General features: G+C 36.0%; 1 protein-coding gene across 3 annotated transcripts; it reads left to right on the forward strand.

Moving 5' to 3' along the window:
* The first annotated feature begins 528 nt into the window (after positions 1–528).
* On the forward strand, positions 529–10319 carry LOC109177377 (putative 1-phosphatidylinositol-3-phosphate 5-kinase FAB1D). Of its 3 annotated transcripts, none has more exons than XM_019326732.1 (14): positions 529–849; positions 1464–1689; positions 1786–1819; positions 1920–2020; positions 2092–2599; positions 2760–2907; positions 3020–3361; positions 5066–5890; positions 6131–6465; positions 6712–6838; positions 7011–7166; positions 7594–9096; positions 9183–9449; positions 9554–10319. In XM_019326732.1, exons 2-14 carry the CDS (start codon positions 1509–1511, stop codon positions 9926–9928), a joined length of 4902 nt encoding a protein of 1633 aa, XP_019182277.1. In that variant the 5' UTR covers positions 529–849; positions 1464–1508; the 3' UTR covers positions 9929–10319. The 3 variants fall into 3 exon arrangements, with proteins under 3 accessions (XP_019182277.1, XP_019182278.1, XP_019182279.1); XM_019326733.1 differs by having other exon boundaries at positions 1478–1689; XM_019326734.1 differs by lacking the exons at positions 529–849; positions 1464–1689; positions 1786–1819 and having other exon boundaries at positions 1937–2020; positions 2096–2599.
* The last annotated feature ends 3805 nt before the right edge of the window (positions 10320–14124 follow it).

The following is a 14124-nucleotide window of genomic DNA, read 5'->3' on the forward strand; positions in this document are numbered from 1 at the left end:
CACATACCAACTTATCTACAACTGGTAAATTTTAATAGAAATAAGAAACCATTGTCCAAGTGTCCAACCACCTATTTACCGCTTTTAATAAAAATAACATTTATTTATTTTGAATAGAAATGAGGGTCTATTGTGCATTGTCAAACTATCTATTGTTTGCTTTTGATTTTTAAATTTAAAATTAATCAAATTTATTTTTGAATTATAACTATTTAAAATATATCACTTTTTTTTGGTCTTAAATAACCTATTTTAATAGTCAAAATTGAATTTGATCAATTTTAAGATTAAAAATAAAAGAATATATTAGAAAATGCTAATTTTCTTACACGTTAATAAAGAAGTTGAAATTAAAAAGTCTTGATTTTTTTTTTCTCCGCTAGTCATAAAAGTCAAATCTCAAATGTGGAGGTAAAAAAAATAACAGAGAAATACGGTGTACGTATAAAAAGGTTAGATTTTATCCGTATATTATTCAAATCTTTTGAGACTTTTTCGTTCAAAAATCAAAAAAATTACTGCGTACAAGTAAGGTTAACTGTGTTCACAGATCCAAATGTGTGTGTGAAAGAGTATCATCATCATCTTCAAATAGACTGGATTTCTCTGCTCCTATATAAACCTGCCACTTTAACCATTTTCGAGCAGTAACCGCATGGGACCCACTTCATTCTCTCTCTAACTTCTCCATCTCTCTCTCTATATCTCTTCTAGTTCTGAGGATTTTTTTGTTTCCTGATTTTCCGGGGCGAGAATTTGCGTCTGTGCAGTGGCCAATTTCCGGGTTTTATTATGGTGCGGATTGATCTTGGGGGATCCTTTTTGCGTGTGAACTGGGTTGCTTTTACGGTAAGTCATTTATGAAAGGATTTTGAGGCGATTGTTTTGGTGGCCATAAATGGAAAAAAAAGGTTTCATCGCCTAGTTGTGATCTTGAAATGCTTGTTTGGTTTTAGGTGACAGTTGTAATTTTACTATATTTTGATCAATGATGTGTTGTATTTACCTTTTTTAATTTTAGTTCGGATTTGGGGAGATTGTTGTTTGCCCTGTATTTGGGATTCATAAATTTGTGTGCAGTTCTGACTTGAGAAATTGCATTTCTCTTTTGCGCGTTTATTTTTTCATTTCGAGTGTTTTGACTCGTTCAGTCTTGGATTGCTGGTTTTGAAGATTTACTTGAATTTGAGTTAATAGAATTATTTATAATTAAAAATGCTTTTTGCCGGTTAATTCTTGTTTTTATCGCTGTGTTTACTGCAGTTCTGAATAGTTTGATTGTTTTTCACTAAGTTTTACTAAGTGGCCTTGTATATATTTTTCTGTATACTATGCAATGTCTTGGAGTTCATTAACGGTCTTCGTGAGATCTAATGCTGTCTAGAATTCATTGGTGTTTATAGTAATTTTCTCTGTTTTGGGATACTCTTGTCTTTAAATTAGTTTTTAAATGAACTTTTCAGGGTTGGACATGCAGGTTGAAATAGATTCCTGGGCTCAGATGTAATATGTGCCATTATTGTGGTTCCAAATCCACTAAGTCTTGTTGCAGCATGGATAAGCAGGAGAATGATAACTGTAAAAGATTAAATGGTGAAATGAAAGATAAGAATTTAACTTCTCATGGGGTGCCATCGATCAGTCCAACTATTTCAATGCAAAGTAGTGAAAGATCCGTCTCAAGTTGCAGTATGATTTCCTTAGCTCATTTGTGCCCCAGAATTTGTCTCATATGTTGTTTTGCTCTCCATATTAATGCCGGCTGCTGTTAATTAAACTTTTCAGGTGAATTTTCAGTTGATGTAAACTCTGACTACAGGTTAGAAGTTCTACCTTTTCTTAAGAAAGTAGTTGGTGGAACCTTAAAGTAGATGCCCTTACCATATTCATAGGTCTTGGTTTAATTGTGTTTTTATCAGGGGTTATCTTGATGAAAGCAGCACAGACAGCAGTCAAGAGATTTTCAATTCTAATACAAGAGGGGGTCTTTATGGATTTAGCTTACAACCTCCATCAAATGGTATTTATCATTCTGACTTTCTAATTCGAAGTGACATTGAGGGTTGTCTGATAATGAAAATTTGTGGACAGGAAGTGATGTAGACTCTAGTGGAAATAATAAAAGTGCAGTAGTGGAAAATAGTAGAGTGGAAAGAGACATTGATGAAGAAACTGGAATACCTTTTAATGTTGAAGTGGATAGCCACTTTTGGCTACCACCAGATCCTGAAGATAGAGATTTGGACTTGGAGGGGAGTGTGGCTAATTATGAGGATGATGACGATATTGAAGGTGATAATGGTCTGAATTTAGTTAGCTTTGGAGAAGAGTACTCTGGGAGTTTCAAGTTCAAAGAGGAAAAACAGAAGGCAATGGAAGAGGTTATGCGTGGGAAATTTAAGGCACTTGTTGCTCAATTTCTCAGGTCTGTGGGTGTCAACCCCAAAGGGGAAGATAGTGACAGTTGGGTTGATATAGTCACTTCTCTATCATGGAATGCTGCTTCGTTTGTGAAGGTGGATGCAGCTGAGGGGAAGGCAATGGATCCTGACGGATATGTAAAAATAAAATGTGTTGCAACTGGCTCACGCAATCAAAGGTATTAATATTTTATGTTTTTTCCCTCTCCATTTTTTCTTGAGCTTTGATGATGAGGAGAGAACTATTTTGTTGGAATGTATTTGTATGGAACTATTTCATTCCAAATGGTTTTGTTACGGCATCCTTTGGACTGAAGTCATTTAGCATTGCTTTTGTAGCCAATTCGTTAAAGGTCTAGTCTTCAAGAAACATGCTGCTCACAAACACATGCCTACGAGGTACAAGAGTCCCAGATTGCTTTTGATTCAGGGTGCACTTGGTCTCTCTTCAAATGAGTTGTCTTCTTTTGAATCAATGCAGCAGCAGGTAATATTTCTTTATCCAGTTATGCAACTGTAAATTAATTAAGAGTAGCATACCAAAATGTTATTCTGTAATTCTGAGTATCTGACAATCTGTTATTGTTATCCAATAACAGGAGAAAGAGGGGCTCAAATCATTTGTTGAAATTCTAGAAAAGTACCATCCCAATGTTGTATTAGTGGAGAAAGCTGTGTCTCGTGATGTACAGGAATCCATCCTCAAGAAAGGAATCACGTTAGTCTTTGATATGAAACTTCATCGCCTTGAGAGAGTTGCTCGATGCACTGGTTCGCCTATCTTATCCTGTGATACATTGGCTGCCCAAAAATTAAGGCAGTGTGATTCATTTCATTTTGAGAAGTTCGTAGAAGAACATGCTACTTCTCGTGAAGGTGGAAGAAAGCCCAACAAAACACTGATGTTTATTGAAGGTTGTCCCACTCGTCTTGGATGTACGGTGAGTGAATTTCACCTTGCCTATTTCACAAAATCTTTGAACCCCTTTTTCCTGTCATTTGAGTCATTTGAATCATCGGGTGATTTGTCGTCTGTTAAGAGTCCCACATCTATAAAATAAGAGAGAACATATGGGTTTATAAGACCATGGGTTAGACTAGCTAATTGGTTGGATTCAATCTTTTAGTGTGGTTTGGCCCATGTGCATTATAGCCCAGTTGAGTGACCATGGCCTAATCTTAAATTATAATTATAACATGGTATCAGAGTCTGTTTGGTCCACTTTGGGTTCACCCGGTTATGGGTATTGGTGGTGTCCAAGCTTAAGCCCGCTTGTTCGGTCCACTTTGGTGGCGTCCAGAGCTTTCGTTTCAGGGGAGGGTCTGGTCCAATTTCAAGTGGTCAACCTGGTTGGATTCAATCTTTTAGTGTGGTTTGGCCCATGTGGTCAACCTGGTTGGATTCAATCTTTTAGTGTGGTTTGGCCCATGTGCATTATAGCCCAGTTGAGTGACCATGGCCCAATCTTAAATTATAACATCGTCCATGTAACTTGACTTTCTTGTTAATAAATTTACTGGAGAGTTTCATTGTAAAGAGTATCATGTGATAGATGTTACTGGAAAATAAACTTTCATTTTAATATACTTATATATTTAGACATCTATATCCACTTCAATTGGTGAATTTCACCTATAACATTAGGACAAAAAAAGAGAACATAAATAACTAAGGGAGTAACAAGAAGCCAAAAAGAAAAAGGACAAGTTATCATCAGTCATAAAGGTGAATCTGGGCAAGTGGAGTAAATTGATGATACTACATATCACAGTTTCCTCCTTGATCATATTGCACATACACTTTATTTGAATGCTGCTTTAAATAATGTTCTTTTCCATATGATTATTTGATATGAAGTACAAAAATACTCTTTGGATGCCCTTTTCTTGGCAAATAACAAGGTAACTGTGATAATGAAGTATGGTGGTGCAAATACACATCTATAGAATTGTTATTTGTTTATTTGAATGTGATGTGTGACATTTGCTTTCCTCTGACCTGCATGGTTTTGTTGTGCCGTGGTCTTAATTTTATATGTAAGGGGGTAACCTTAGGAACTGGCAGATAACCCACTTTTGCAGCATGTGGTGTATCTCTGAGAGAATCGTAATATGTATGTTAAAATTTTCTTATATTCATTTAAATTTCAATTGATTTTGGTCATAATTTTAACCTGATTTTGAAATGTTAAATTTTCACTTATCATTGTAACAATTGCTATTGTGCCTTTAATGTAAATGTGCATGTACCTATAACCATCTCTATATAAGTCTTGTTGTATTCCGGACTTAGAAGTTTGCCTCAAATTTTTATTGAAATTATTCTGATTTGTTAGGTTATACTTAATTTTTAATGTTAATATAGTTTAATCCTTATTTTGAAAATTTGATTTCATTGATCACCATAAATGTTGATCTGGTGGTACTAGAACTTTCTCCATAGTCTACTACTGAATAATTTATATCCCCTGTTTGTTAAAAGTTGACCTCTCACTTTCGCTGACACATTTTTAACAGAAGCTTTATCAAACATTCTTGTAAGATTTTAATCATACTCTTGCTTCTTTTAGTGATGCATAGAATTTACTTTGGCTTTGCCTTTCAAATATTCTTCTAGATTTTGAATCAGTTATTTTCATGGACAGATTTTATTGATGGGCAGTAACAGTGATGAATTAAAGAGGATTAAATGTGTGGTCCGATGTGCAGTTATCATGGCATATCATTTAATCCTTGAGACATCCTTCCTTCTAGATCAGAGGGCAATGTTTTCTACTATTTCCCCAACACATTTTGTGACTGTATTAGCTAACAAACAAGATTCAACATCTGTTGGTGATGGTGCAGAAAGCCTTTCTAATGATGAAGATACTGTTCCTGACATTCATTCAACTACTGATATTGCAATTTCTGAAGGGCTCCATGCAGAAGGAAATCCCAATTTAAAGTCAGAAGTTGACTCTGCATTGTCACTTGAGCCGTACAATCCAATCATCCTATCTGGCCTTTCTTCTCTTTCATCCTCTCTAAGAAAAGTTATGGGCGAAAGTTTCCCTATTTTGTCATCCTCTCGTCAATCTATGTCCTCATATCTTGGTTTTGACAGAAGGAACGTGGATGATCAGGCCGGAACTGATGTTCAAGTTTCTAACTCTACAACTGTGGTTAATGATGTTAAAGAACCAAAGATTTTCCCTGATGAAGAGAAGGCTCCTGAGAAAGAGATTATAAATACTTTAAAGAACCACGAGGAACCTTTAGATCCACAGAATGAGATACATGAAGATCAAAGGAATGGCAGGGATGATATTAGCACAGTGTTAGATTCTGAAAGTATTTTGGTTCAGATGTCAAGCAGGAATGCTTCCAAAGGAATTATGTGTGAGCATAGACATTTTTCTCATATCAGGTTCTACAAGAATTTTGATTTCCCCCTTGGGAACTTTTTGCAGGATTATTTGCTAAATCAGGTTTTGAACTCAACTTTCTATATTTGCTAATAATCTTACTTCCATTTAACTTTAGTTTTGTTATACATAAAACATTTTAGCTTTTCATTGCCTTTGGTAGCTGGTGCAAAAATCTTTTACTGTTTACTGTTTTTTTGGATGTACCGCTAAAAAGACTACATACATACTATGAGTTGTTTTTTTACCCTGATTTAACATTTCTTCTGGGTGATTGCTCATATAAACTGCTTTTTGGTGCAGAAGCTCCTGTGCAAAACTTGTGGTGAACCATCTGAAGCTCATATTTCTCACTATGCACACCATAATAAGCAACTCACAATCCAAGTTCGACATTTTCCTGCTGACTGGTGTTTGCCAGGTGAAAGTGAAGGGAAGCTTTGGATGTGGAGCCGTTGTGGTAAATGTAAACTTGAAAATGGAAATTCAAAATCTACAAAGCGAATTCTGATATCTGCTGCTGCTCGCGGTCTATCATTTGGAAAATTTTTGGAGCTGAGCTTCTCAAACTCCTCATTCTTCAGTGCACCATCTGGGTGTGGACATTCTTTTCACAGGGATTTTGTATTCTTCTTCGGGTATGAATGGTTGCATCTATTTTAAAATTGCATTTCGTGTTATGCAATTCCTACTTTGTATGTCGATCTCTATCAGGGCTTTGTTATTGTTTTCTATTCCTAATGACTAAGAGCATACATGATGTTTCTCCCTTTCTGGGTTTGGCACGTTTCACTCTCTCTCACTCTCTCTCCCTCTCTCCAACCCCACTTGTGGAGATTAGGTCATGTTAGAAGGTATCTGACATCATCTGTTTAAATGTGCAGATTAGGTCCAATGGTTGCCATGTTCAGATACTCACCTGTTGCTACTTATTCAGTGTCTCTACCTCCTTTGAAGCTTGAGTTTAGCAATCCCGTTAAAGGAGAGTATCTAATGAAAGATTTTGAGAAAGTATGTTGCTTTATGAGTAATCAATTAAAACCTATTAGCATTTTATAATATTTGGACAAAGACGAACTCAAAAGGAATTGTATTCTCTTTTATATATATTATATATAATGTAAAATAATGTAATAATAAAAATATAATTATATTGACTGAGATATATTTCTTTTTCCTGAAGGTACATTCAAAAGGGATTCAGATGTTTATGGATATTGAAAATTCTTTGAAGGATATATGGTCTCATTCCACTGGAAAAGAATTCAACCTTCAAGAAACTCCTAAAGAATTCATTGAAATTGAAGCAATGTTGAAGGAGGAGAGGTCTCAATTTGAGGTTATGTCTTCCCTTGCTACTTTATGCAAAAGATGTTGCTTTTTCTTTATTTTCGGCATGATTCATTCGGTGTAGAGCATTATGAATGTTATCGAACAATCTTCAATTGTCTGGATATGGTTTATGCTTTCACATGATATAGCTAGAATTAATCCCCCATAAAATTTTATGCTTCTTAATACTATAATTATGCTTCCAGTTGGCAATATATTAGTTCATGTTTGTGTTTTACAAGGCATGCTAATTAAGTTATATTAACATGTTCTGTTAACATATGCACAAGTGATAAACTAATGTGAAATTGGGAACATGTTCTGAGATGGTTCTTTGATACAACTGTCATTTGCAAAGCAGTTCTGCAGTGCTTGCATTGTACTTGCTAAACTAAAGGATGCTTTTCATTGATTGCCTATGGCCATAATATCAGGTTGGTGTCCAGAATCTAAATAATGGGAATGAGGATAACATTGTGTACAGACTCCTAAGCTTGAACAGAATACGGATGGAGCTTATGCTTGAATCATGTGTTTGGGATCGAAGGCTTCGTGCATTGCTGTCATCTGATACCAAACTGATGAGGCATAGGGATTTTCAAGTTGACAACATGGAGCATGGGCAAACTTGCCTGACACAGTATGATAAAACTGGAAGAGAAGTCAATGACATTGAAACAGACATGGAAAGAGGGAATGATGTTGCAGACAGGTGTGCTGACATTAGAATTGATGGCTCTAATGGTGATGAAATGGATGAGGCAGAAATTTCTATAGAAGGCCATACAGATGTTTCAGGAAATGCACCTTACCATGATATTAATGTGACTGCTATTCCCATTAAAGAAATTCATCTTGACAAACAAGTTGAAGGATCAATATTGCCAGATGACTCGTCATCTTGTGTCTTTCTTGAAGGTGGTAAGAGCCCAATTGATATGAATGCAACTGGAAATAGTTTATCTGCACTGGACACTAATTCCCATTTTGGTGATGCAAGTCATGTAGAATACAATAGTTCTAATGAAGTGCTAACAGATAAATTAATACCAATTACTTGTGATGTGGGTTCCAACCATCTTCAAAGGGATAAATCCTTTATTTCGATGCTATCAACAGGTGAGGATGATAAGGGGTGGATTTGGACTCCGTTTCCAGAAATTCGACGCGAGTTTATGAAAGATCTTAAAAAAGGCAACTTACCAAAATTTGGATCTGTCACTAGCCATGCTACAGAAACTGTTGCTTCTGCACTTGTTGCTGAGGAAGCTGGAAAACTGCATATTCCTCTTGGCAGTGATGACTACATTGTGTCTGACTATGAGGATGAACTCTCAAGCATAATTGCTTGTGCATTGGCCTTGCTGAAGGATTTTGGGGATGATGATAGAAAAGACAAAGTAATGGGAGCCAAGATATATGAGAGTTCTCAAGGCCTATTGCGAATATTCTCATTGTCTTCTCCACATTGGTCAGCTAGCTCATTAGATTCTGCTGAAGGTAGCCATTCTTCTAGTGTTCTTTTTGATGAATCTCGCTCATCAAGTTTTGATGGGTTAGATTCATTGGAATCTTCCGTTTCTACAACAGCTTTTCATTCAGAAGTTTCCATGGGTTCAGGAAAGCTCCAGGGAAAACGTAAATACACTGTTCTTTGTACCTTCGCTAGCCAGTTCCGTCAGTTGCGGGATCGATGTTGTACATCTGAGGATGATTATATTGCTTCATTAAGTCGGTGTAGGGGCTGGGATGCTAAAGGTGGGAAAAGTAAATCTTTCTTCGCTAAAACTTTAGATGACAGGTTCATTATAAAGGGAATTAAGAGGACTGAATTTGAGTCATTTATGATGTTTGGTCTTTCTTATTTCAACTATATGGATCAGTGCTATGAAAAGGGGAATCAGACCTGCCTGGCAAAAATTCTTGGTGTTTATCAGGTATCTTATTAGGCTAGGCTATCATATTGGGTTTTCTCCTCTCCTTTCCTCTAGGACTTAGCTTGATTGATAATATACTTTTGCAGGTTATCATTAGGAATACAAAGAATGGAAAAGAAACAAAGCATGAGCTGATGGTGATGGAAAACCTTTCATTTGGTCGAAATATCACTCGCCAATATGACCTTAAAGGTGCTCTGCATGCTCGATTTAATTCCACTGGCAATGGGGCGGGAGATGTGCTTCTTGACCAGAACTTTGTGAATGATATGAATGTCTCTCCTCTGTATGTCAGTACGAAATCAAAGCGAAATCTGCAACGTGCTGTATGGAATGACACTGGTTTCCTCAATGTAAGTTCGTTTCCATTTTTATGTACTGAATGAGAACTTTATAGCATATACACCTTGTGTGATGTGTTTCAGCTTTCTCTAACATATATTTTGCGGTCTGTCAGCTGATCAACGTAATGGATTATTCTCTACTTGTGGGAGTGGATACTCAGCGGCGTGAACTTGTTTGTGGCATCATCGACTACCTCAGACAGTATACATGGGACAAGCAATTCGAGACCTGGGTCAAATCCTCACTTGTTGTCCCCAAGAATCAGTTGCCCACCGTAATCTCCCCCATAGAGTACAAGAAAAGATTCAGAAAGTTCATCGACACCCATTTTATAAGCGTTCCAGATCATTGGTGCTCTCGAAGATCTTCAAATCCATGCCAACTTTGTGGCACAGCAGGCAGTGTTGATTCAGCACACAGAAGATCCCAAGATGGGAACTCTACGGAACAAGAGGAGAATGAGCGCGGGGAATCGTCAGGTCCTTAATCTGCTGAACAAAGCTAAGCCAACCGAAATTGGTTTTTCTTTTATTTTTTTGTTTCTTCTGGTTCAATACATCTCTACCACAGTCGGAAATGGGACCATTATCCGTTTGTGGTGTGATTGAATATTGTACATAGGAAAGGAAATATAGGTATACCCAAATCTGATTCTGCGATTTTTTTAGCAAATTCATGGGGCTGCTACTGCTGCTGCTGCTGATGGTCTGTCTGGTTCATTTAGGTCCTACGGATTCAACCTTGCAAATATAAATATATATATATTTTTTGTGGATGCCGAGAAAGAGAAATTGTATAAAGCCATGCTATGCTATGCTAGCTTTGACATTTCTGTTATGAATGAAATTTCTGTAGAAGCCTTTCCTTCTGATTCTGCATTGCATTATCTATCACAAATAATTCTTCTTTTTTCTATTATGGTTGCTTATTCTAATCGTTAAAGACATCTTTCGTCTTTATCTCCATGAAAATAATCATTGTTCCTTAAGTTTCCTTGGAGTTTTTGTTTTATTTATTTTTAAATTTACAGAATGGAAGAAATATATGCAACCAGAAGCAAACAAGAGAAGGAATGAGCTGAACACAAGAAGAAGAAAATGATAATATATAAGAGGACGAAGTTTGTCATACTTACCAAAGATGTTGGTTGAGTGCCTGAAAATATATTCCTTGCATGCATAGCTTTCACCGGAGAATCAGAAAGGTAGGTAAGAGATGAGATGGGGTTTAGAAAAATTTGAGAATTTTTTGTTAGATGATATGATGTTTGTTTTTGATTGTGCAGTTTGATAGGAAGGAAGGAAGTTGTGGGTATGGATGCATGAACTTTGAAGGCCGTTTTCTAAGCTTTAATTAGTGATCACGTGGAAGAGAGCAACTTTCGGATCAAAAACTTGCCTCAGCTTTGAATGCTTATTTATGTAAAGCACTAGGCATGTTCACAATCAACGATTTGCGCATATATATATAGGGTTGTTTCAAATGCGGACCAATGCTATTATGTGAATCTGTGTATCATTATGCACCCATTGATCTTGCTTGATCTTGTAATTTACAACACTACTATATCAATGTATTACATCGCACCAGACAAATTATTGTGTAGATCATGGTCCACACAGTGTTGTGTGGATCGTAACAAAAAGTACATTTTTAATATACTAAATGTACATTATTTATGTATTGAATGTACATTATACAAAATAATGTACTTTCAGTACTCAAATAATATACATTCTCTAAATATAATGTACATTTTTAATATACTAAATATACATTATTTTTGTACTGAATGTACATTATTTTACAATATACAAAATATTATCCACACAACTTGTATGGACCATGGTCCACACAATAATGATTGATCGCACCATTGCACATTGCACAATGCACAAGTGCACCTACTCCTTAGATTTTGGCCGTTCAATCTCACATCTCACGGTGCACGGAGTTCACAGATTTACATGATAACAATGGTTCACACTTGAAACGGACCCTAACCCTTCATGGCCTACCCAGCCAAATGCACACACTACTCCGTCCAAATGCACACGCTGAGTAACAAAAACCACATATAGTCGTACTTTTGTAGTCAACTATTTTCATCTACTTGAATGAACATCCGTGCGCCCACTGCAATTAATTATGACCCAACCCTCCATTGTGCACCTAGAACACACGAAACACATATCCACAAACCAGCAAGACCGGGCGCACACGCCCATCAAAGTACCACATTCAAGAAAATAATAAATTTGGACTATTGCACACGCTAATGGTCACAAACGCAGACACCTACACACCACATACAAAATTAAAATATTGAACGAATTTACCGGCAACGACTTCTGCCATGTGCAAACTCTGGATGTCTGACTTTGATTGTGGTTCTTCACTCACGGAATTTTTATAAAATCTTAGTATTAAAAACTAGAATTATTTCTTATACTATTGATAGGTTTCCTTAAAATATGGAAAAGATTTTATTTCATTTATAATCAAATTCAAACAACATAATTAATCTCAATCATATCCATTAATTTCAAATATATAGATGGTTGAGATGAGATCTCAGGATCTCATCTAATACGATGGTCTATATATATACACACGCTCATATGCGGTCGTCATCTGCCATGCGGTCGTGTGGCCTAATCTGCATTGTCCTATCATTTGCATCCAAAGGCGTGGGACAATCCCAATGCACCATGTATCACGTGAAAATGCACCACATAACACTCAAAAATGCACCACACGCTAGCACGTAATACACCTCGTTTACGGGAGTCTATTGAACCCGTCGACGGGTTTGACACCCCCATTGAGTGGTGTAATACAAATAAATGCACCATAAATCACTCAAAAATGTACCATACAAATAAATGCACCGTCGAAATATACATGGTGCAAGAAATTACGAAATTGCCACCGTGTAATTTCTCTTCTTCATTGATTTCTAGCCATTTGATCTCAGCTCATCCTACGGTTCTAATATATCTGCATGACTGCACGGGAGACTACGACCACACCTGAATTTTACTCTATGTGTGTGTGTAAAACGGAGTCTTATAATTGAATTGATCTTAGAATGAGACTAATACTGTCGAATTTAGGTCACCTCAATTCAAAACAAATTTTCCAACGATGTTGATGTATACAACACTAATTAATATTAGATGTTAAGTTAAAAAAAATAAAATAAAAAATACACCATACATATTGGTCAAATGAAAATCCATTTATAAATAAATTTATATAGTCACGGAAAATGATGTTGGAAGATGAATTTGATTTGGAGTTTTAGTAGTGGTATTGAGCTGTTTCTCTGCACGGGTTTCCTACTTCGATAGACTTCGTAAAAAACAACGTGATAACTATCCTTTTCAGCTTCTTTAATGTGGTTTGCATTCCTTATAATTTACTTCTCCTCATGGTTTATTTGTTTAGTATGATTAATGAAGTATAACTCAATTTATTCATAATTGAATTTATTGTAATATTTTATATAATATTATTGTTTGAAATGTATATATTTAAAAAATAATTATAAGTATTTGTTAGGAAAACGAGATCAAGAACATTAAACGAAAATGAAGTACAACGAAGGATATCTTCTATAAATTGTGATGATAAAACATCTAAGGTTATAAGTATTATTATATTAATAAACAATTCTAATGGTGCATTTACAAAATTATCCATATATTGTACTGCGAAAGAGTTGTCCCCACACCCCATTCACTCAGCAAACCTAGTTCAGGTTTAAACAACATAGACAAGTACGTGTTGTTGTTTTGTTCAGCTCCAACACTTGTTATTTTTCAGTAACATATGACATATACACAAGAAGTTCATTCTCGACCTTGTGCAAATATACCCTTAGGAAATAAACCTGGCATCTCTAGCACAATTGTGAGTTGGGTGGCCATGCTCATCTAACAACTAAAAATCATGGTTGTAGTAGGCGCTAGGCGCTAGTCGGGCGCCCGGACAGCGCCTAGCGCCTAGGCGGCGCTAGGCGGGCGCCAAAAAAACAGTGGTAGACTTGCAGTTTGACAATTTTAATGAGATTGTTTTCAACATTTAATCAAATAACACATCCAAATAAATGAATTAATGATAATTCATAACATCAAAACAATGATTTTCAAAAAAAAAACATTAAAACAATATTAAAAATTAAAAATACTCAAATACTAAAATCATCCAAAGATTCAAAGTATCAAACTAATCTACGAGTGTATATATGTCATTATATATATGTATGCGCGCGCGCGCACACACACACACACACACACACACACATATATATATATATATATATATATATATATATATATATATATATATATATATATATATATAATTAAAAAATAGGTCAAGCTGATTGGGTTAACTCGATCAAAATGAACAAGTTAACTCGACTAACTTAGACGCTAGGCGGCCAAATCGGCCGAGTTAGGCGCTAAGCGGACGCCTAGGCGGCCGGTAACCTAGGCGGGCGCCTAGGGAGGAAATGCCACGGTTTAGAGGCGCCTAGCGCCTAGGCGGGGCCTAGACAGATTTTTACAACCTTGCTAAAACATACAAAAATTTCAAACAATAATTGAACTTGTCAGTAGTCACTATTTTCGTCAACATGTTAGATGCATATTTGTTTGAAGTTGATAGCAATGGTAA

The sequence above is a fragment of the Ipomoea nil genome, unplaced genomic scaffold, assembly GCF_001879475.1.
Source record: "Ipomoea nil cultivar Tokyo-kokei standard unplaced genomic scaffold, Asagao_1.1 scaffold0804, whole genome shotgun sequence".
Lineage (NCBI taxonomy): Eukaryota > Viridiplantae > Streptophyta > Magnoliopsida > Solanales > Convolvulaceae > Ipomoea > Ipomoea nil.